Raw genomic sequence first — 25,443 nt, forward strand, 5'->3', positions numbered from 1 at the left:
GAAATAGCAAGTGAATCCCTTTTTTTCTCTCTATATAAGGCAAGGAATCTCTGTCTGTCTGTCTGTCTGTATGTGGGTTTGTCCTTCACGAGAAATATATAAAAAAATACCTCATAAATAATGCTGATAACGTTGATTCGCTTCTTCTTCTGCCCATGGAGTCAACGAGCAGAAATACGGACAGCACCACTCTGCCATTGCAACCCACATTGTGGTCGGAGGTGGTATTACATCAGTAGTGATAATGACTTGAAAATGTTTAAGAGACTTAGGGCCCTATTTTAATGTTCTAAGCGCACAATCTGAAGCGCATGGCACAGTTGCATTTAGGGTGTGTCCAAATCCACCTTTGCTAGTTTAATGGTGGAAAAACTGTTGCAGCGCCAGGCACATGGTTCAAAAGGGTTGTACTAGTCTCTTAATTAATCATGAGTGTGTTTTGGTTTTGACATGCTATAAACCAATCAGAGTGTAATCTCTAATTCCCTTTAAAAGCCCAGTGCACTTGCAGCTCGGCGGATTGCTATTATAATGGCGCATTTGCTGCAGAGGAAACGGATCTGCTTGTGCGTGAAGTGAAAGTGCACGATCCATAACGAGCACACTGACCCCTGCTGCTCATGGACCCTCCCATGGCCCCAGACAACCACTTTAAATTTCAAAAGCAAAGTTTGTTTTTTGAAAGGTTTATTGTTTTAGTTACAGCTTTGGTTTCTTTAAACTCGTTTTGTTCAGTCATGGAGTAAAAGGTCAAATCAGCAGGGTTTTAACTGCTGAAAGTTTGGAAACCTGATCACTGTAATCTCAAAAATGTTAAAGAATATTTGTTAAATATTCTTCAGAAATTAAATCATTTTAATCATGTAAAAAATCATCATACACAGTTGTCAGGACTTTCTAAGGTTCTGATCCTGCTGCTGGCAGCAGCTAGAAGCTGTCCAGATTTATTTCCTTCTTTAGTTGAATCATTGTTTTCACCTCATTTATTTCCTTATGTGTTCCTCATGTCATCACATATTGATGAAGCAGGAAAGTTGATCTGTGTTTGATCTGTTGTTGATTTCTGTTTGCTGGGTCTTGACAGACACCTTCAACCTGACAGATCTGTTTAAATACCTCCATGTATTGCCACCATTTAGTCAAACAATTAGACAATTTCATCTGTCATTACTGTGATTAGCTAATTCTGATAAATATTCTGCCAGTATCATGTATTTTTTAAAATATGTTGATGTACACAATAAAAATCTTTCACATTGTAATCCTTTTATTTGTTATCTTTTGCATGTTTATGTGCTGCTGCGCGTCCATGTGTGTAACAAGCAGAGTGTACATTGTGCACCCGCCTGTAGGCGCATATTACTATCCTGATAACACTTAAAATAACAGTGAAACACTGCACCATTGACTTCAGACCAGGTTTTTGTTGGTCAATGCACCTGACCACACCTTATTTTAGGACCAACACGCCCATGGGTGCTAAGATGGGTGCAAGTGCATTTGCTGTTAAAACAACGTCAGCGCTGGACGGGAAAATGACAACTAGCAAAGACACGAGCGTCGCGTTTGGTGCTGCTTTGCACCGGGCATAAGATAGGACCCTTAAACTCTACTATTGACCTGTGCAACATTACTGTGAATGAATCTTGGCATGTAAGTTCAGGACATAGTGCAGGATGTCTCAGGCACGTTTTGAATGATTACTACAGTTCATCTGACCAACTTCAGTCTCCAGATATTCTGCGTGTGAGGTGTTTAGGGAGCATCAGTAAATTGTAGTGTCTACCAATAGGCTGCATGTGAGGCGTTTAGGGAACATGAGTAAATTATAGCAACTACTGATAGCCTGTGTGAGGCATTTAGGGAGCATCGGTAAACTGTAGCATCTACCGATAGTCTGTATGAGAGGGGTTTAGGGGACAGGAACAACTCTCTCTAGGTATTTAGAAATCAACCCGTTCCGAACATGCACATTTTGAACAGGCACTGCACTAGTAACCCTAATTCCATCCATTTACTCATTGATTATTATGTAATTAAGGTATTTAATTGGGTTTCACAGGGATAGTGAATGAATTAAGCTATAGATTGCAACATATTCAGATATTTGGGTGATATCTGCACAATTAAAGGACTTTTTTCAACAAAACACATGAAAGTGAACCTTACTTAACAGTATACCTTTAATGGGCCTCAATATTTTAATTTAAAGGTGTAAATTAAAGGATTACATTACAGTAATTGTATTTGTCAAACTTAATGGCTTGTGCTTCTTAAAAAAACTCAATCCATGCAGAATATAAATTAAAATACTGTATTGTAATACAATTAATTAATTTAGCCAAAATCTGGGATAAACCTATCAAATACTGTATCGGAATTCTGTATCTCAACCTAAATGTATTAAAAACTCCAAACTAATGTGTAAATCATTGATCTCTGGCTACCAAACAGCTTGATTTAGATCAAAGTGGTACCTTTGAAGTGGCGGTAGGCAGTAGTCTCGCCTCCATACCACTCCATGGCAGTATTGGGTCCATGTTTCCACACTATGCTGGTGATGGGATTCAGTACAGAGTCTGATGTGAGAACAGCTTCATCACCTATTTTCTTGTAGAGCGGTTCATCTGCAAAATAAATGAAATACAAGTGAATGCAAATTTCTCTGTTTAATTACTGAAAAGTATTTTTTCTTTAATCAAGTGTGTCCTGCTCTAGTTTTAGTAAAAACTAAGTAAAAAGTAAAGTACAAAGTACATTATTTTCCTTTAAAATGTAGTGGAGCATAAAGTAACAAAAAATAGAAATACTCAAAATAACAAGCGGTAAAACTTTACTTAAAGCCTCCTGTTTAGCATTTACAGCAGTACTTAACATTTAACACACTATAATGTTGTTTTTAGCAAATATAAGTGTTTGTTAATGATTGTAACTCCTCATGTGGGATCCATAACTGTAATCAGATAAAGACAATTTAGTAAAACAGTTATAATAATATAAAATATGTCTTCATAGGAGAAGTTATAATTGCTGACAAATACTGTACATTTGTTAAAGCTGCAAGCAGCGTTGAACAGGCCCTCATGCCTCTGTGCACGTCGGGCCGCAACACTATGGAAAGGCTTCTGTCATGGGCATGTAGATGTCTTCAGACTCAGGCTGTTTTCAGACAGTGCAAGAAGGAGATAAACATCACTTCCTTTGTCCACCATTTTGCCTGCTGCTGGGGCTGCTTCGCTGAAATTTCAAAGGGGCGCTATTCAGCCAGTTTGCATCACTGATGCAATACTGTCAGGTAGACATGTTCAGGCCGGGAGAAGTTTGGTGCAGACTGGAGCATTTACAATAAAGTTATAGCAACTTCCTCTGTCATGGCGAAACATCAAATCTCAACGGTGTGAGGATGAGAATTTTCTGCAGGGTGAGACATGTCTGTCTTGCTCACACCTGGGTCATCAAAATTATGCAAGTTTTGGGCCCGATATCAATTAGTAAATTGAAAACTCTTGATGAGTTTGTGTGTAAAACAAATTTCCTACATTTCCTAATTTTCATCAAGTTTGTTTTTAGAAAAGTAAAGACTTTTGACCCACATGGCCTGGTCAAAGTTTGATTGAAATGTGTACTGTCAGGTGTGTAGAGACAATAAGTAACTGCAGCTGGACACAGAAAAATACTATGAATGTAGAGTGTGAGCGAACCACTAGGAGCTCAGGCCCTAATAAAGGAAAAACTGCAGTACAGAGCTACACATTTTAGTTTTGATTTCATTTTTATACAGCACTTTATTACTAAACTGTCACCCTCACTCCATTTTTTCCCTTCCCCTCATAGGTCATCCCCACTGCTGAATTATAAATATAAGACCTATAATTATTGTAAAATAAATGATAATAACACCAAACTTCATACAAAGTTTGTATATAATGTACTGTATGTATATAGGCCTTTCCGCTGTATCCTACAAAAATGAGCTGCATTCAACTCCCACACCAGTGGCGGCTGGTGACTCAAAAAATTGGGGAGGACAGGAGGAAAACTAACATACTGCATCAAACTATATCATTGTCCCCCCCACCTGATGAAATCGGAGGGGTGGGGGGCAATTTTATATGCCAATAAAACAATTTGCTTTGAAAAACAAAAACCCCTGAGTGGTGTAAAGGCTGCTTCTTTAAAGACATTTAGCATATACATATTGTTTCTAAACAAAGAAGAGCTCATTTTAGCCAATGGAGTGGTTCAGATGTGTGATTTTACCAACAAAGTGAAATTCAAATTCATAGTATTGTTCTATTGTGACAACAGATTTATGTTCTCATCAAAAACAGACAAGATTTCACGTGATTTACACGTGTTTTCTATGTATTTTCTTAGTATACAGAAATATATAAAGTACCACAAAGCTTATAATGTGATACAGGAACAGAGCAGTGCTGAATACTAGAAAGATTGAACACTAAAAACATTCACAGATCTAAAAGTGTAGGTTCACAGCAGAAAGTATTAATGCACGTATCAAATACATGACTTATACACTCTTAGAGGTTTTCCTCGCTGTAATCATTCCTCCTGTTCATACTGGATATTAAAAGATCCTTCAAATGTGTTTTCAATGTAAGTGATGGAGGCCAAAATCCACAGTGTGTCCACACAGTCATTTAAAAGTTGATGTGAAGCTTATATGAGGCTTCAGCAGTCTGAGTTAGTCATATCAAGTGGATATCTGACACATTTACGTTACATTGACTGTAACGTTGAAAGATATCTACTTGATTTGACTCATTTGGACGCTGAAGCTTCATATTAGCTTCAGATAAACTTTTAAATACATTTTTGCACAGAAGGAGGACTGTGGATTTTGTCCTCCATCACTTCCATTGTAAGTGCATTATGAAGGGATCTTCTAATGGTCAGTATGAACAGGAGGAATAATTACAGCAAGCATTTGGGCTCCTGACTGTTGTTTTAAGACAGACTTGAAATGTGAACCCGTCCTTTTAACATATACTTACAACTACATTATAGTGTGTTATAAACATTTATTAAATGTTTATAAACGTTCATATACATCTTATTAATGCTAAATAGGGGAACTTGAAGTGTTACCCAAGTGCTTCAGCTAATTTACACCACTGATTCTAGTCTATTTCTAATTTAGGGGACAAATATCCCTTTAAAACCTCTTAACCTGCCTTATGACCCCTCATCACATCACTATTCCTTAAGCCAGATTTATAAAATTTATAAAACTGTTCACAGTCAACTATTCAAGGTTATGATAGGCTTAAAATATAAATTTCCTGGTTCTACAGTTCATGTAAATGTGTACAGTGTAAATTGTCATGTTTAGGAAAGACAGTAAGATGCATTAATACATTAAATGTGTTACAGCAGATATTTGTTGGTGTGATAACTCACTTTCCTTGAAGGGGTTGAAGACTATTTCACTGCTGTTGAAGCTGACTGGGTTTTCAAACGCACAGCTGAACCACAGCTCATTGTCTTCCTAAAAATTCGGAGAAAAACAATATTAGCTGAAAGTTCATAAACCAAATGTACAGATTGTTTGAGGATCTCACTTTGTATTTTTACAGTTTGTCCAAATTATCAACAATAAGCTGGTCACCAACTGATGCCTGAATATGTGAATCAATTTAAAAACTAGATTCTGGTTTATTCTTGCAATATGATTTATCTGTTACTGATGAGACACACAAACATCATTATCCTGTGTTTACCTTTGTTATTTTGTGTTCCTTGGTTGAAGACAACGTCGTGTCACCTGACGTCCACCTGTAGGTGACCAGTTCAGTGTCTGTGGTGTCGCCATTACAGGTGAGGACACAGTAGGTCATCTCAGGTTCACACCATAAGGAGAGGGTGGGTTTAGAGACAGGAGCTGATAGAAAACAAAACAAAAAGATATGTCCTTTGAATTTAGGGCCGTTTTGATAAACTAAGACAAACTTCATACACAATTCCTCCACTTACAGATAACCAGGAGTTGAGTCTTGCTGGTGACTTTGTTGTTGATGTCTACTGTGTAGTTGCCGCTGTCGTCTGGAGTCAGTCCTGTGATCGTCAGCGCTCCAGTTGAAGTGTTCAGCGAACCACGATCTGCAAAAACACACAGGTTTAACTACTAAACAGAGATTTTTAGTCGTCTTACAGTATGTTGTCAGCTAGAGCCACTTATTTCCAGTGTTGGTCATTTAAGAGTGGGCAGCTGGAGAAACATGCACTTTAAAACACTAAAAATGTTTGTAGAACAGCTGATTTTCATACAAAAAATCTCTAGTTTTGATTTCCCACAAAAAAGCAAGTAAATCCCTTTTTTATAACCCTAATTCCATTCATTTACCCATTGATAATTATGTAATTAAGGTATTTAATTGGGTTTTATGGGGATAATGAATGAATAAATCTTTGGATTGCAAAATATTCAGATATTTGGGGATTATCTGCACAATTTAAGAGCTTTTCTGACCAAAACACATGAAAGTGAACCTTATTTAACAGTATATCTTTAAAGGGCCTCAATACTTTACTAAAGGTGAAAATTCAGGGTCAGTATTAATTTGTCAGGTTTAATGGGTTATACTCCTTAAAAAAAACTCAATTCATGCAGAAAACACATTCAAAACCCCTCTATTATAATATAATCCATTAATTTAGCCAAAATCTGGGATAAACCTATTAAATACTGTAAAAGAATTCCCTAAAATATAATTAATTTACAACAGAAAATTTTAAGTACACTAATTTAAACCAAAATCTCAACCTCAATTTGTCAAATTCTTCAAATTAATGTATAAAATCATTGATCTCTGGCTACCAAACAGCTTGATTCAGATTAAAGTGGTACCTTTGAAGTGTCGGTAGGAGAAAGTCTCGTCTCCATACCACTCCATGGCAAGATCAGCTCCATGTTTCCACTCTATACTGGTGATGGGTTTCACTACAGAGGCTGGTGTGAGAACAGTTTTGTCACCTATTTTCTTATAGAGTGGTTCTCCTGCAAAATAAAATCAATACAAGTGAATTCAAATTTCTCTGCTTAATTACTGAAATGTATTTTTTCTTTAATCAAGTGTGTCCTGCTCCAGTTTTAGTAAAAGTAAAAAGTAAAGTACAAAGTACAATATTTTCCTCTAAAATGTAATAGAGCATGAAGTAGAAATACTCAAAATAACAACACACTATGATGTTGTTTTTAGCAAATATAAGTGTTTGTTAATGTATTTGTCAATGATTGTAACTCCTCATGTGGGATCCATAACTGTAATCAGATAAAGACAATTTAGTAAAACACAGTTATAATAATATAAAATATGTCTTCATAGGAGAAGTTATAATTGCTGAAAAATACTGTACATTAATAAACACTTAAAGGACAGGTTCACAATTTTCAAAATGTGTCTTAAAACAACAGTCATGTGTCCATATGAACAGTGAAAGAGGTTTTCCTCGCTGTAATCATTCCTCCTGTTCATACTGGATATTAAAAGATCCTTCAAATGTGCTTTCAATGTAAGTGATGGAGGCCAAAATCCACAGTGTGTCCACACAGTCATTTAAAAGTTGATGTGAAGCTTATATGAGGCTTCATCAGTCTGAGTTAGTCATATCAAGTGGATATCTGACACATTTACAGTCTTTTTAGCTAAAAATTCCCTCTTTGTGTTTCCTCAGACAGTGTTTCCCTGTTGAGCTGTGGTGGAAGTATAGTAACAAAAAGAGGAACTTTGGCACTAAAAAGACTGTAACGTTGAAAGATATCTACTTGATTTGACTCATTTGGACGCTGAAGCTTCATATTAGCTTCAGATAAACTTTTAAATACATTTTTGCACAGAAGGAGGACTGTGGATTTTGTCCTCCATCACTTCCATTGTAAGTGCATTATGAAGGGATCTTCTAATGGTCAGTATGAACAGGAGGAATGATTACAGCAAGAAAAACACGTTTACATGTTCATTTGGGCTCCTGACTGTTGTTTTAAGACAGACTTGAAATGTGAACCTGTCCTTTTAAAATATACTTACAACTACATTATAGTGTGTTATGAACTTTTATTAAATGTTTGTTTATAAATGTTTATATACATCTTATTAATGCTAAATAAGGGGACTTTAAGTGTTACCCAAGCGCATCAGCTAATTTCCACCACTGATTCTAGTCTATTTCTAATTTAGGGGACAAATATCCCTTTAAAACCTCTTTACAAATACCTTATGACCCCTCATCACATCACTATTCCTTAAACCAGATTTATAAAACTGTTCACAGCCAAATATTCACAGTTATAAAAGGCTTCAAATATACATTTCTGTTGTCACAGTTCATGTAAATGTGTACATGTGGTAAACAGAAACTAGACTCTATCTAACCTGAGGGTGTCGTCACAAAATTAAAATCAAAAAATATAACACAAGCAATGCACAGAAATATAACATGATATTATAATTTTCTCAACATGTCAGTTAAAAGATTATAACAGTGAAAACAATTTAAATTATCCAAAACTTACTGTTGGCTGCCACTGCGGTCCATAATAGAAAGTAAAGCAACATCATCTTCTTGTTCTCAGTTGGGCTTCAATAGCAGTAAGACACATAAATTCACGGTGATTCTGTTGATATTTAAAAACATAAAAACATTTTTTTTAAAGTATATATAGATTTATAAATGTATTCAGAGAGTTAAAAAGTAGGAAAGGCTTCTGTTGACAGCTGTAGCTGAGAGTGAAGGAGGAAATAAAAGCAGCAGAACAACAAGAAGTGGTTCACATACATGACGAACTTCTGACTGAGCAGCTGTCATTTTATTTATATTTCATTAAATGTTTCAGTCACTCTGTAAGTTAGTGTCATAAAGAAAGAAGATCAGTTTCCTTAAGACAGAACTGTTGATTTACTGTTGCCTCTAAAACACAAACATGCAGGAAGAGAATAAAAGAAATAAATCAATAAAAACATTTCCTTCTGCTATTTTGATATGGAGGGTTTTAAGGGTCGAAACTAAATATACAAATACATAAATAATTATATGACTAAATTCTTAAATATATGAATAAATATATAGCTATGATAGATAGACAGACAGATGTGTCAACTTCATCCATCAGCAGTCAGGGGGCGGACTCTGCCCTGTGATTGGTGGTTGAACTTGAATCTGCTGCTTTTGCCTAATTCAAGATGGCAGCACCTGGTGCAGATTTAAATTAAATCTTGTGTTACAATAGTAGATATGTCGGCTGTAGCTGAACAGATGGAGGCAAATTACAGTTCCTGTGCTTTATTAGATCAGATTGACGGCTTCACTGAATGAATTGGAATGATATTGACCCGACTGACACAGAAATGAATGAAGCTGTATTCAGGATCTCAGATCCTGCTGGTCTGTAATACTGTTCATTCACCAATCAGAGTCTTTAACCCGCCCCCTGACTTTTGATGGATGAAGTTGACACATTTGTTTGTTTTGCTGCAGCAAGTTACGCTATGGATAAATAAAAGTATATATAAATGATGAAATAAGATTATAAATAGATAAATAAAAGTGTGAATAAACTAATAAATGAATTAATATACAAGTGAATAAATAAATAAATAAATAAATAAACATAAATTCAACTTATATTTAATGTTTCATTTAATTTGTGATTCATTTATTTATGGTGACAATTATTATGAAATAATTATTTATTTATTCATTTATTTAAGCATTATATAATTATTTATGTATTTATATATTTAGTTTCAGCCCTTTAAACCCTCCATATAAAACCTCCATAACTAGGAGCAAAACATGTCAACCAGACACAACACACACATCTTAAAAAAAGAAACAATGGAAGAATTACTTTTTTAATTAAATTGATAAATAATCATTTAAAAACATGATAATAACGATAAGTAGCTGGTGACCCCAAAGGGTCAGAAAGGAAGGAAAAGAGAGAAACTAAATGTTCTGCTGCTGTGTTTATTTGTTTTTTCTAGCTTCATATTTGCTTTTCAGTGAAATATTGTATAATTTTACCTCTCTGGACCCACTAGCAATTCTATAAATAAAACCATCTGAAAAGTAAAGAGGTCCCAACTAGATGCTGCTTTTTGGTCACAGGGGTCACAAGCCAAACAGGTTGAGGAGCACTGGTTTGATCTTTAACACTGCATTGGATTTTATATGTATGATTTTTTTCAAAATGTAAAATCACAATCTGTAAACTAACTACAATATGTATATATGTCAAATGAATAGAATGGAGTAAAAAATGCATATTTTCCTCTAAAATGTAGTGAAGCATAAAGTAACACAAGTGATGGAGGCCAAAATCCACAGTGTGTCCAAACAGTCATTTAAAAGTTGATGTGAAGCTTATATGAGGCTTCAGCAGTCTGAGTTAGTCATATCAAGTGGATATCTGACACATTTACAGTCTTTTTAGCTAAAAATTCCCTCTTTGTGTTTCCTCAGACAGTGTTTCCCTGTTGAGCTGTGGTGGAAGAATAGTAACAAAAAGAGGGACTTTGGCACTAAAAAGACTGTAACTTTGAAAGATATCTACTTGATTTGACTCATTTGGACGCTGAAGCTTCATATTAGCTTCAGATAAACTTTTAAATACATTTTTGGACAGAAGGAGGACTGTGGATTTTGTCCCCCATCACTTCCATTGTAAGTGCATTATGAAGGGATCTTCTAATGGTCAGTATGAACAGGAGGAATAATTACAGCAAGAAAAATAGGTTTCACTGTTTATTTGGGCTCCTGACTATTTTAATACACATCTGTAAAATTGTGTCCTTGTCCTGAGAGGAGAGAGAGGTCAGCGGTTTCCATCTGTGATTTTGACTAAATGTTTTTTCTATCTCTCTAATATTTGACGACGTGAAAACACTAAAATAAATTAACAGGTTAAATCTCCCCCTCTGTCTCCACATGAGTCCTGTAGTATAAATATAAACAGGTCTATATTCACCTGTAGATACATGAAGTCAAAGCTGTTCTCCAGCGGCTGTCCGGCCGAGCGGAGCCGCATTTAGGGTCTCAGACAGCGGGGAGAGCAGCGGCTCATCTCCGACTCCTCCACAGGCTGATTCAGGCAGGAAAACCTGAAAAGTGTTGGGACACTTGACGATCAGTTTACTTCAGCTGTTCACGTTACTCCACACATTCAAACTCAACCTCAAAATGGCGGAAAATGTTACAACCGTTAGTTGGGAATTCACTTTTAACCCTATTTCCACCGGGCGCGGGTGTGCCTCGTTTCTGAAGGGTCCCTGAGCAGGACAGGAAGTCAGACACAGAAACAGCATTGAGCATCCGGTCAATTTTCAAAATAAAAACATGCCGTGCAGGGTCCTGGTCCTATATCAACAATAAACGCAATTAAAACAGACGAATAAAGAAACCATTTAACTATGTAGACTACTTAACCATAGTAGAAGCACAAAAATCCAGGAAAATGACCAAATCAACGAAAGTTAGCAAGTTAACAAAATTGGACAGTTTAGTTGCCCTGCTACTGCAGTAATTACGGTAGCCTTAAGGCACTTTATCAGCTTTGACTATGCTGCTGTAATTACTATAGTAGGAGTGCAACTGACTTTAAACGGCGGATGGCCGGATGGCTAGGTTTCAAGTCTCATCAGGAGTCATTAATAACACCATCAAGCACATAAAGTTTAATTGGGAAAGTAGTTTAAAAACATGCATAGAAACTGAGTACAATATTAGCCTGATCAGCCACCGTTAGTAATCAATACAACACACATTATTAGACTGTAAATCATTAATCAAACCAATAACTAACAGCAGTCACATCAGACAACCTTATTATACTTTATTACTACTATGACACATGTAGGCATTCACCAATCTAGAGAACCCCACACAGAAATGACACCTCCTTAGGGCAACTTAATACTGCACTGCAGCTGCAAAAAAAGAAGCTAATTTCACTCTTCATCACCTCGGCATCAGTCAGGCTGACCATCCTGTGCTTCCCCTCCAGCTGGGACCACTTGGCCTCTGTGAGACTGTGGGACTGTGCCTCATGAAGAGGGAATACAGCTCTTGGCTCTCAGTGGTGACACCGAACCATAAGCTGTCCCCACTCCTGAGATAAAGAAATATAGTCAGCTTTATTTTTTATTAACATTATTTTCATATATTCTTCATGTTGTTAACAGTTTTCATGATGTTATCATCGTGTATAAAACCTATCATGGTTTTGGTGAACAGTGTTTGTATAAAGTCTTGGGGTGGGGTGGTTTGGGGATGTACTATTTACAAGTGTCATCGATAGAATTAAACACAACTCTCCAGATCAACATATTCAGAATCATACATTTTATGCTCCGTGTAGTCAGATCTTCAGATGCGTAAACCTGCAGGGAATCACACTCCCTGGACATTTGTCTCTGTTTTAGAAATCCTCATATACCTTCATAGTCCTTTGTTCTTTGATACAGATCTAGAGAATCAATTAATGTCTTCAGTGGTGGATTGTTTGTGCAGTTTGTTTCTTTGACATTTCTCTTTTTTTGCACTTGTAGTTGACAAAGCTTTTTTGTTGTTGGAATTCTTTCAAGATTCGTTAATTGTTTGTAGTGTGTTGTATCTCAGTACCTGCTGGCAGCCATCTTGACATGTTAATTAAATTCAATTAAACAATAATTAGTCTCTGTATGTATCCACATATATACAAATTCAATGTTTCTCTCTTTGTATGTATATGGAGACTGGCTAACGTGATACTTTGAGATTAAACAACATTTAATTAGTGAATTGAACCATAAAATATTTGACAATATGACGAGAGAGCAGAAAATCCTTTACAGAGGCCAGAATTCAATTCATTACATCCAAACTACTTTACTTTGATGTAGCCTATCAAAAACTAAGCTAGCATTTCAAAAGCTTGTGGGGGCTCAACAAAGTACCTGCAAGCACCTGTTCAGACTCCTGGTCTGTGGAGAACAGTAACTTCTTGTTGGTCTTCAGACTGGATCGCTCTGATGTTTTCTCCTGCCTTTTCCATGTGCTCTGAACTGGCAGCTTCTCCAGCTTTATACATGGGGCTCACTGGACCCAGATGTGTCTCATCCTGCTAATCAGCCTGTTCTCAGGTACCTGCCCCTAGTTTGGAGTGCACACGTATTCTCACCTTTATGGTAAATGCATTGAAACGGAGAGTCAGCGACTTTATTCTGTCAGATGTCTCACTTTCCAAAGACAAGTTTTGCAGTATGAAACTCTTATCTGAAGAGAGGCTCTGACATCTTTATTCTACTCGAACACATCAAATACAATACACAGAGTATATTATACATCCACGACATATACAGAAAACATATATGTCTCCCTTATAAATGAACACGTCACTAAATTATGAGGGACATTACTTTATTCTTTCATTTTGGGTTGCAAGAATGGCTGCAATGGCTGATATGTTTGAGTTCAGGACAACACTGACTACACACTAACCTAAAATCAAGCATTTTCACTGTATCATTTTAGAGAATTTACAGATTAAATGTCCCACAGTTGTACCTTGAAATTTCTTCCTTTCTGAAACTGGTAAATGTAAATGATTTTATTACTTTTAATAGACTGTCTGCATGTCAACAGTCTCTTAAGGTCATCAAGGGTGTCTTTGATGTCTCTGCCAATGGACTCAATCTGGTGAGGAGGATTTATATTCTAAGTCATTTTACGGCTAATGTGATCCTCTTTGAGGGAAGAGAATAGTTTATCAGCTAGGTTAATTTGTACTAGCTAGCTAAAATATTCACTGAACACAGCTGAGTTCAAATTAACGTTAGTAAACTGTAAATGGCCATAATCCTCGAGGGTCATATCTAGCTCTAGATCAGTCTGCATGTGATCTTACCTTCTTTATAAAAACAATACATCGATATTGTATGTATAGGACGGTTTATTAAAAGAACTTCACATTATAGGCAGGTATAAGTTACTTACCGCAGCAGCAGTCGGCGGTTAGTGGCGTGAATTTGCTGTCGTTGAATAAAGTAGAAGCCCGCCAACCGTCGTCACTAGATATCGCACTACGCATGTCCTAAACACAGAGATGATTTTCTGCCTGGCAACAGCGGGGCCGGCCCGAGTTACACCATTGGTCGACCAAATGCCACGTGACTGAGTGATGGCGTTACACAATTGGTCGGCCAAATGCCACTTCTGTATCAGGTTCAAATGAAAAGCCCTCGCTTCAAATGAAAAGCCCTGTAGCGTTTCATATATTGTATTGTTTTTTGATGATGCATCACACTGAGCCACAGCCACAGTGTATTGCCTTGTTAAATAACATTACCACTGTATTGGTAAATCAAAACCACAGTTCCTGCACATAAACTATGGAATATGCAACCTTAATTATTGTAAACTGTTAAATTGTTTGATTATATGAATTTATTATTGATTGCTTAATTTAGCTAATTTAAATGTATTTGTTTATTCATTTACTTTGTTATTTATTGATTGATTTATTTAATTTAAAATAATTATTTTTAATTGATTAATTACATTTTACTGAAAGTATAATAAATAAATGTAATTTTAAAAAATCTTTTATTGAGAGAAAGAACAGAACAAACCAGGTCTATAGGTCATTATGAATTCACTCAGTTATAGGTTTGAGGGGAAAACTCAATATATGAGTTTATACATAAAAGATCCAATGATCTTAACCAGCTTAACCAGCTTACCAGCTGGGCTTTGCTGGTCAGTCCAGCCAGCCAGCTTGCCAATCAGCTTGACCAGCAGACACCAGCTTAGCTTGACTGGGTGACCAGCCATACCAAACTGACCAACTATGCTGACAGACCAGCAAGACCCGCCTCACCAGCTTGTCCAGGCTGGTAAACCAACTAAACCAGCCTAACAAAAGCTAAGAACAGCTAAAACCAGCAACCAATTTAAGCTGGTCTATGCTGTTTTTTCAGCAGGGAACACTGCACTAATATGAAGACATGTTTTTTTTTTTTGTTTGTTTGTTTTTTACTTAACTTGTCCAGTGGGGCAAGTAAATTTCTCTTCCATTTGCCCTATAAAATCCACTTGTCCTGGTCAAAGCAGACAAGCCTTCATGTCAAGCCCTGGTGAAGAACAAAATACTCTGAAACTGTGTAAATTGATGATTAAATGATTAACTGAAATTGTCCATCACTGTTAATGTTGGCAACCAGAGCCTGGTTAAAAGGGAGAGGAGCAAACTTTACACATGTAGTGAAATGTGTAGAAAATGTGCCTTTTTTGGCCATGAAGCCAAACTTGAAATGATAGTAACTATGGATTATTTGTAGTTTTGGATTTAGCTTTGTAAAACCATCCACATACTAAACTCTCCACATAAGGGAGATAATAATGATGATGATTCACAGTGATTGTCACGTCTAAAACAGGGAAGTGGAATCAGGTTTTTATTAGAAAACTAGAAAGTGCACATAGAGCAGATTTCAAAGGAAAAAGTGCAGCAGTTCATAGAAACAATACGCCAAGATCCACAAAGTGTGTGACTGTGGGGACCTCTGGTGGGCAGATAAAGAATAGTAAGGCCCATAGAAAGCAAAGACAGACACTTTATAAGGAGAAACAAAACACAAGTGCTGACATCATCATCATTAGCAGCAGCAGCAGCAGCAACATGTAACAACTAGGGTTGTGCCCGAATAAAAATACCTTATTTGGCAAAGTACAAATAGTGGGTTTTTTATGAACATTTATTCTGTGAAAATATTTTTTTAAATTATTTCGGGAAAAAAAACAAAAAAACGTGAAATACCAGCACGGAAGTCAGTAACAACACTATCTCAGTCTCTTTCCTCTGCTCCCCTGTTAAGTGTATCAGCAGGTCTCAACGCAGGGAGTCACATCCACCTGCTTCATGACACACATTTCCTTATTTGGACATCACTCCCAGGCGTTGGGGGTGTTCCCCAGAGATAAAGCTAGTACAGAAAGAACATAAATGCAGTTACTGTGGGGAATATAATTGGTGCTTTCAACAGGTGAAATCCAACTCTCTTGGCTTTGGACGTCAAACCTGTCGGATATTAAAACATTTCACTTACCAGTTTCATTACTGGTTTCTGGAGGCCCAGTGGATGTTGTGTCCTAGGTGGATGTTTCTTGCACAACTACAAGACTTGCTGGCCTCTCTGTTAAAATGTTACAAAGTTAAAAGAAAGGTTCAAGAAAAAAGAATCAGTTGCTCTTACTCTCATCATTTAGTCATTTAATGCCTGTTAGAACATGTTTTGTAACTCCTATGAGGGCATTGAGCACATTGTCATGTTTTTCCTAAACATTAAGATGCATTAATACATTAAATGTGTTACAGCAGATATTTGTTGGCGTGATAACTCACTTATAAAGGGGTTAAAGACTATTTCACTGCTGTTGAAGCTGACTGGGTTTTTCAATGCACAGCTGAACCACGGCTCCTTGTCTTTCTAGAAATTAAGAGAAAGACAATATTAGCTGAAAGCTCATAATCCAAACATACAGATCTTTTAAGGAGCTCACTTTGTCTTTTTAAAGTATGTCCAGATTACCAACAATAACATCAGAGACAACACAGTGATTTTGCTACTTAGTCATCAGCTTTTCACTATATATGCTGTAATCCACTATTTAGCACATCTGCAAGACTGAATTATCCAGTATAAATTATAGTATACTAGTATGATTTGGTAGAATACTAAAACCTTATTTGGGCAATCTCTAACATCCTTTTGATTTTTTTCTTTGTATCACAAATAGATAAAAGTAATTAACAGAGAAACCTGTCAAGTTTTCTAATATCACATTTTTATCACATGCAAGATTGTATGGGAAACAAAAGAGATACAAAAACACTGTATTAGCCACACCTGGTGTATAGAGGACCAAAAGTGTCACAAAAATAGTAATAAATCATTTAATTTATTAATATCTAATTGTACAATAAACACAGGAATTAATGAATAAATTTACAAATTAATTAATGTGATGCTTTATTACTATTTGCCATGACACATGTGGAGATATTCAGAGTTTTAGAAATGTCTGAACACTGAAGGTTTAAACTTGTAACAAAATATCTTTGAATGCTTTGTGAAACTGCAACATTTATATAAAATATTAGATCATCTCAACAGTTGCCTGTTAATTGGATAAAAATAAAAATGTCCAACCTTGTATCCAAATGCAGCTCTTGTTGTCACTTTTTATGACTTTACAGAGACAAGTCTGGCCCTTTCCATGATCTGAAATCTTTATTTTCTGCAGGTTTGTTCATGTTGCTGTTCAGTTTATTTAATTATATATTGTTTATTTGCCAGGGACAATGCAAAACATATTTAATATACCAGATATAGTTAAAGCTAATTTCAGAAATATTCTAAACTATCTAAATATCCTAAACTGCACAGCCTGGATTCTGCCTCAGCTGGTCACCAACTGATGCCTGAATATGTGAATCAATTTAAAAACTAGATTCTGGTTTATTCTTTCAACATGATTTATCTGTTACTGATGAGACACACAAACATCATTATCCTGTGCATACCATTGTTATTTTGTGCTCCTTGGTTGAAGACAACGTTGTGTCATCTGATGGCCAGTTATAGGTGACTGGTCCAGCGCCTGTGGTGTTGCCATTACAGGTGAGGACACAGTAGGTCATCTCAGGTTCACAACATAAGGAGACGGTGGGTTTAGAGACAGGAGCTGATAGAAAACAAAACAAAAAGACATTTCCTTTGAATTTAGGGCGTTTTGATAAACTAAGACAAACTTCACACACAATTCCTCCACTTACAGATAACCAGGAGTTCAGTCTTGCTGGTGACTTTGTTGTTGATCTCTACTGTGTAGTTGCCGCTGTCGTCTGGAGTCAGTCCTGTGATCGTCAGCGCTCCATTTGAAGTGTCCAGCGAGCCACGAGCTGCAAAAATGCACAGGTTTAGCTTCTAAACAGAGATTTTTAGTCGTCTTACAGCATGTTGTCAGCTAGAGCCACTTATTTCCAGTGTTGGTCACTTAAGAGTGGGCAGCTGGAGAAATATGCACTTTAAAACACTAAAAAAGTTTGTAGAACAGCTGATTTTAATACATAAAAAGTCTTTTTGATTTCCCACAGAAAAAGCAAGCGAATCCCTTTTTTTCTCTATATATAAAGCAAGAAATCTCTGTCTGTCTGTATGTCTGTCTGTATGTATGTGGGTTTGTCCTTCGCGAGAAATATATAAAAATACCTCATAAATAATACTGATAACGTTGATCTGCTTCTTCTTCTGCCAATGGAGTCAACGAGCGGAAATGCGGACAGCACCACTCTGCCATTGCAAACCACATTGTGGTCAGAGGTGGCATTACATCAGTAGTGATAATGACTTGAAAACATTTAAGAGCACACAGTCTGAAGCACATGGCACAGGTGCATTTAGGGTTGTACTTAGTCTCCTAATTAATCATGGATGTGTTTTGGGTGTAACATGCAATAAACCAATCAGAGTGTCATCTCCGATTCCCTTTAATAGCCTGGTGCACTTGCAGCTTGGCGGATTGCTATTATAATGGCGCATTTGTTAAATAGTAAGAATGAGCGCTTCTCTGCAGAGGAAACGAATCTGCTTGTGCGTGAAGTGAAAGCGCACGATTCATAACGAGCACACTGAGCCCTGCTGCTCCTGGACCCTCCTGTGACCGTGTTCAGTCATGGAGTAACAAATAAAATCAGCAGGGTTTTAACTGCTGAAAGTTTGGAAACCTGATCACTGTAATCTCAAAAATGTTAAAGAATATTTGTTAAATATTGTTCAGAAATTAAATCATTTTAATCATGTAAAAAATCATCATACACAGTTATCAGGACTTGATCAACTCTCCAAGGTTCTGATCCTGCTGCTGGCAGCAGCTAGAAGCTGTCCAGATTTATTTCCTTCTTTAGTTTAATCATTGTTTTCACCTCATTTATTTCCTCATGTGTTCCTCATGTCATCATGTATTGATGAAGCAGGAAAGTCAATCTGTGTTTGATCTGTTGTTGATATCTGTTTGCTGGGTCTTGACAGACACCTTCAACCTGACAGATCTGTTTAAATACCTCCATGTATTGCCACGATTTATTCAAACAATTAGACAATTTCATCCCTCATTACTGTGATTAGCTAATTCTGATCAATATTCTGACTAGCCAGTATCACGTGTATTTTTTAAAATACACATGATAACAATAATAATAATATCTTTGGCATGTTTGTGCGCTGCTGCGCATCCATGTGTGTAACAAGCAGAGTACACATTGTGCACCCGCCTGTAGGCGCATATTTACTATCCTGATAACACTTAAAATAACAGTGAAACACTGCACCATTGACTTCAGACTAGGTTTTTGTTGGCCAATGCACCTGACCACACCTTATTTTAGGACCAACACGCCCATGGGCGCTCAGATGGGCACAAGTGCATTTGCTGTTAAAACAACGTCAGAACTGGACGGGAAAATGACAACTAGCAAAGACACAAGCGTCGCGTTTGGTGCTGCTTTGCACCGGGCATAAGATAGGACCCTTAAGCTCTACTATTGAACTGTGTAACATTACTGTGAATGAAACTTTGCATGTACATTCCATGCCACTCTGCTATTGCAACCCACATTGTGGTCGGAGGTGGGATTACATCCATGGTGTTAATGACTTGAAAATGTTTAAGAGACTTGAGCTCAACTATTGACCTGTGCAACATTACTGTGAACGAATCTTGGCATGTACATTTAAGACTTAGTGCTCAATGTCTCAGGCACGTTCAGAAATATATAAAAATACCTCATAAACAACGTTCTTCTTCTTCACATGGATTCAATGAGCAGAAAAACAGACAGCGCCACTCTGCCTTTGCAACCCACATTGTGGTCTGAGGTGGGATTACATCAGTAGTGATAAGAACTACCAGAGAATGAATTGAGAAAGTTTAGAGAGTTAAGTTCTATTCCTGTTCCTCACACGCGGGAACTTTGTATGTATGTTCAGGACATAGTGCAGGATGTCTCAGGCACGTTTTGAATGATTACTACAGTTCATCTGATCAACTTCAGTCTCCAGATATTCTGCATCTGAGGTGTTTAGGGAGCATCAGTAAATTGTAGCGTCTACCAATAGGCTGCATGTGAGGCGTTTAGGGAACATGAGTAAATTATAGCAACTACTGACAGCCTGCGTGTGAGGCATAGGGAGCATCGGTAAACTGTAGCATTCACCGATAGTCTGTATGAGAGGGGTTTAGGGGACAGGAACAACTCTGTCTTGGTATTGAGAAATCAGCCTGTTCTGAACATGCACATTTTGAACAGGCACTGCACTAGTAACCCTAATTCTATTCATTTACCCATTGATTATTATGTAATTAAGGTATTTAATTGGGTTTCACAGGGATAATGAATGAATTAATCTATAGATTGCAACATATTCAGATATTTGGGGATTATTTTGACCAAAACATATGAAAGTGATATCTTATTTAACAGTACACCTTTAATGGGTCTTAATATTTTAATTTAAAGGTGAAAATTCAAGGATTACATTACAGTAATTGTATTTGTCAAACTTAATGTCTTATACTTCTTAAAAAGAACTCAATCCATGCAGAAAGTACATCAAAACCCCTCTTTTATAATATAATCCATTCATTTAGCCAAAATCTGGGATAAACCTATTAAATACTGTAAACGAATTCCTTAAAAATAATTAATTTACAACAGAAAATATTTGGACTACTAATTTAAACCAAAATCTCAACCTAAATGTATCAAAAACTTCAAACTAATGTATAAAATCATTGATCTCTGGCTACCAAACAGCGTGATTTAGATTAAAGTGGTACCTTTGAAGTGTCGGTAGGAGAAAGTCTCGCCTCCATACCACTCCATGGCAAGATCAGGTCCATGTTTCCACTCTATACTGGTGATGAGATTCACTACAGAGTCTGGTGTGAGAACAGCTTTGTCACCTATTTTCCCGTAGAGTGGTTCTTCTGCAAAATAAAATAAATTAAATACAAGTGAATGCAAATTTCTCTGTTTAATTACTGAAATGTATTTTTTCTTTAATCAAGTGTGTCCTGCTCTAGTTTTAGTAAAAACTAAGTAAAAAGTAAAGTACAAAGGACAATATTTTCCTCTAAAATGTAGTGGAGCATAAAGTAACATAAAATAGAAATACTCAAAATAACAAGCAGTAAAACTTTACTTAAAGCCTCCTGTTTAGCATTTACAGCAGTATTTAACATTTAACACACTATAATGTTGTTTTTTAGCAAATCGAAGTGTTTGTTAATGTATTTGTCAATGATTGTAACTCCTCATGTGGGATCCATAACTGTAATCAGATAAAGACAATTTAGTAAAACAGTTATAATAATATAAAATATGTCTTCATAGGAGAAGTTATAATTGCTGACAAATACTGTACATTTATGAACACTTAAAGGACAGGTTAACAGTTTTTCGAGTGTGTCTTAAAACAACAGTCAGGTGTCCATATGAACAGTGAAAGAGGTTTTCCTCGCTGTAATCATTCCTCCTGTTCATACTGGATATTAAAAGATCCTTCAAATGTGCTTTCAGTGTAAGTGATGGAGGCCAAAATCCACAGTGTGTCCACACAGTCATTTAAAAGTTGATGTGAAGCTTATATGAGGCTTCAGCAGTCTGAATTAGTCATATCAAGTGGATATCTGACACATTTACAGTCTTTTTAGCTAAAAATTCCCTCTTTGTGTTTCCTCAGACAGTGTTTCCCTGTTGAGCTGTGGTGGAAGTATAGTAACAAAAAGAGGAACTTTGGCACTAAAAAGACTGTAACGTTGAAAGATATCTACTTGATTTGACTCATTTGGACGCTGAAGCTTCATATTAGCTTCAGATAAACTTTTAAATACATTTTTGCACTGAAGGAGGACTGTGGATTTTGTCCTCCATCACTTCCATTGTAAGTGCATTATGAAGGGATCTTCTAATGGTCAGTATGAACAGGAGGAATAATTACAGCAAGAAAAACATGTTTACATGTTCATTTGGGCTCCTGACTGTTATTTTAAGACAGACTTGAAATGTGAATCCGTCCTTTTAATATATACTTACAACTACATTATAGTGTGTTATAAACATTTATTAAATGTTTATAAATGTTCATATACATTTTATTAATGCTAAATAGGGGGACTTGAAGTGTTACCCAAGTGCCTCGGGTAATTTTCATCACTGATTCTAGTCTATTTCTAATTTAGGGGACAAATATCCCTTTAAAACCTCTTTACAAATACCTTATGACCCCTCATCACATCATTATTCCTTAAACCAGATTTATAAAACTGTTCACAGCCAAATATTCACAGTTATGATAGACTTCAAATATACATTTCCTGGTTCCACAGTTCATGTAAATGTGTACATTGTACATTGTCATGTTTAGGAAAAACAGTAAGATGCATTAATACATTAAATGTGTTACAGCAGATATTTGTTGGTGTGATAACTCACTTTCCATGAAGGGGTTGAAGACTATTTCACTGCTGATGAAGCTGACTGGGTTTTTCAATGCACAGCTGAACCACAGATCATTGTCTTCCTAAAAATTGGGAGAAAAACAATATTAGCTGAAAGTTCATAAACCAAACATACAGATTTTTTGAGGAGCTCACTTTGTCTTTTTACAGTTTGTCCAGATTATCAACAATAAGCTGGTCACCAACTGATGCCTGAATATGTGAATCAATTTAAAGACTAGATTCTGGTTTATTCTTGCAACATGATTTATCTCTTACTGATGAGACACACAAACATCATTATCCTGTGTTTACCTTTGTTATATTGTGTTCCTTGGTTGAAGACCACGTTATATCACCTGAAGTCCACCTGTAGGTGACCAGTTCAGCGTCTGTGGTGTTACCATTACAGGTGAGGACACAGTAGGTCATCTCAGGTTCACACCATAAGGAGAGGGTGGGTTTAGAGACAGGAGCTGATAGAAAACAAAACAAAAAGACATTTCCTTTGAATTTAGGGCCGTTTTGATAAACTAAGACAAACTTCATACACAATTCCTCCACTTACAGATAACCAGGAGTTCAGTCTTGCTGGTGACTTTGTTGTTGATCTCTACTGTGTAGTTGCCGCTGTCGTCTGGAGTCAGTCCTGTGATCGTCAGCGCTCCAGTTGAACTGTTCAGCATACTACGATCTGCAAAAAAATGCACAAGTTTAGCTTCTAAACAGGGATTTTTAGTCATCTTACAGTATGTTGTCAGCTAGAGTCACTTATTTAAAAAAACTTTAAAACACTAAAAATGTTTGTAGAAAAGCTGATTTTCATACAAAAAAGTCTAGTTTTGATTTCCCACAGAAAAAGCAAGTGAATCCCTTATTTATAACCCTAATTCCATTCATTTCCCCATTGATAATTATGTAATTAAGGTATTTAATTGGGTTTTACAGGGATAATGAATGAATAAATATTTGGATTGCAACATATTCAGATATTTGGGGATAATTTGCACAATTTAAGGGCTTTTTTACCAAAACACATGAAAGTGAACCTTATTTAGCAGTATACCTTTAAAGGGCCTCAATACTTTACTAAAGGTGAAAAATCAGGGTCAGTATTTATTTGTCAAGTTTAATGGGTTATACTCCTTTAAAAAACTCAATTCATGCAGAAAACACATTCAAAATCCCTCTATTATAATATAATCCATTAATATAGCCAAAATCTGGGATAAACCTATTAAATACTGTATAAGAACTCCTTAAAATATAATTAATTTACAACAGAAAATATTAAGACCCCTAATTTAAACCAAAATCTCAACCTAAATTTGTTCAACTATTTGTCAAAATCTTCAAACTTATGTATAAAATCATTGATCTCTGGCTACCAAACAGCTTGATTTAGATTAAAGTGGTACCTTTGAAGTGTCGGTAGGAGAAAGTCTCGCCTCCATACCACTCCATGGCAAGATCAGGTCCATGTTTCCACTCTATACTGGTGATGGGATTCACTACAGAGTCTGGTGTGAGAACAGCTTTGTCACCTATTTCCTTGTAGAGTGGTTCTCCTGCAAAATAAAATAAAACAAAATACATGTGAATGCAAATTTCTCTGTTTAATCACTGAAATGTATTTTTTCTTTAATCAAGTGTGTCCTGCTCTAGTTTTTAGTAAAAACTAAGTAAAAAGTTAAGTACAAAGTACAATATTTACCTCTAAAATATAGTGGAGCATAAAGTAGAATAAAATAGAAATACTCAAAATAAAAAGCAGTAAAACTTTATTTAAAGCCCTCGTTTATAATTTATAGCAATATTTAACATTTAACACCCTATGATATTGTTTTTTTAGCAAATATAAGTGTTTGTTCAAACATACATTTCTGTTGTTACAGTTCATGTAAATGTGTACATGTAGTAAACAGAAACTAGACTCTATCTAACCTGAGGGTGTCGTCACAAAATTAAAATTGAACCCAAAAAATATAACACAAGCAATGCACAGAAATATAACATGATATTATAATTTTCTCAACATGTCAGTTAAAAAATTATAACAGTTAAAATAATTTAAATTATCCAAAACTTACTGTTGGCTGCCACTGCGGTCCATAATAGAAAGTAAAGCAGCAACATCTTCTTGTTCTCAGTTGGGCTTCAATAGAAGAAAGACACATAAATTCACGGTGATTCTGTTGATATTTAAAAACATATAAAAACATTTTTTAAAGTATATATAGATTTATAAATGTATTCAGAAAGTTAAAAAGTAGGAAAGGCTTCTGTTGACAGCTGTAGCTGAGAGTGAAGGAGGAAGTAAAAGCAGCAGAACAACAAGAAGTGGTTCACATACATGACGAACTTCTGACTGAGCAGCTGTCATTTTATTTATATTTCATTAAATGTTTCAGTCACTCTGTAAGTTAGTGTCATAAAGAGAGAAGATCAGTTTCCTTAAGACAGAACTGTTGATTTACTGTTGCCTCTAAAACACAAACATACAGGAAGAGTGAAACAAAAGAAATAAATCAATAAAAACATTTCCTTCTGCTATTTTGATATGGAGGGTTTTAAGGGCCAAAAATAAATATATAAATACATAAATAATTGTATGACTAAATTCTTAAATATATGAGTAAATATATAATTATAACAACAAAATGCTTAAATAAATGAATAGATAAATAATTGTGTAATTCAGTGCTTAATTATCACCACAAATAAATCACAAATTAAATCAGACATTAAATATATAAATGTTATTTATCTATTTATAACTTTCTTTCTTTCTTTCTGTATATATACTTCCACTTATCCATAACTTGTAACTTGCTGCAGTGAAATAAATAAATGTGTCATCTTCATCCATCAGCAGTCAGGGGGTCG

At 35.9% G+C, this 25,443-nt stretch overlaps 1 protein-coding gene and 1 long non-coding RNA gene across 20 annotated transcripts in view; both read right to left on the reverse strand.

Moving 5' to 3' along the window:
* Nucleotides 1–25,443, reverse strand: part of LOC121892294 — a 343,857-nt gene that overhangs the window by 70,531 nt on the left and 247,883 nt on the right. For 16 of the 19 annotated variants that reach the window (XM_042405250.1, XM_042405255.1, XM_042405271.1 and 13 more), the window contains 5 exons: nt 20,896–21,045; nt 5,995–6,120; nt 5,742–5,902; nt 5,422–5,509; nt 2,478–2,627 (listed from right to left, as the gene is read on the reverse strand). In XM_042405250.1, coding sequence (XP_042261184.1) covers nt 2,478–2,627; nt 5,422–5,509; nt 5,742–5,902; nt 5,995–6,120; nt 20,896–21,045 — 675 coding nt within the window. Of the gene's footprint in view, nt 1–2,477; nt 2,628–5,421; nt 5,510–5,741; nt 5,903–5,994; nt 6,121–20,895; nt 21,046–22,552; nt 22,641–22,872; nt 23,034–23,125; nt 23,252–23,975; nt 24,126–24,647; nt 24,750–25,443 lie in introns of all 19 variants that reach the window. The other 3 variants (XM_042405262.1, XM_042405268.1, XM_042405267.1) reach the window with 2 other exon arrangements.
* Nucleotides 11,550–14,441, reverse strand: LOC121892298. Its single transcript, XR_006094371.1, has 3 exons — nt 13,993–14,441; nt 12,954–13,177; nt 11,550–12,127 (listed from the first exon to the last, which is right to left on the reverse strand). It is a non-coding gene; the product is annotated as an uncharacterized LOC121892298 (long non-coding RNA).

Source organism: Thunnus maccoyii, chromosome 24, assembly GCF_910596095.1.
Source record: "Thunnus maccoyii chromosome 24, fThuMac1.1, whole genome shotgun sequence".
Lineage (NCBI taxonomy): Eukaryota > Metazoa > Chordata > Actinopteri > Scombriformes > Scombridae > Thunnus > Thunnus maccoyii.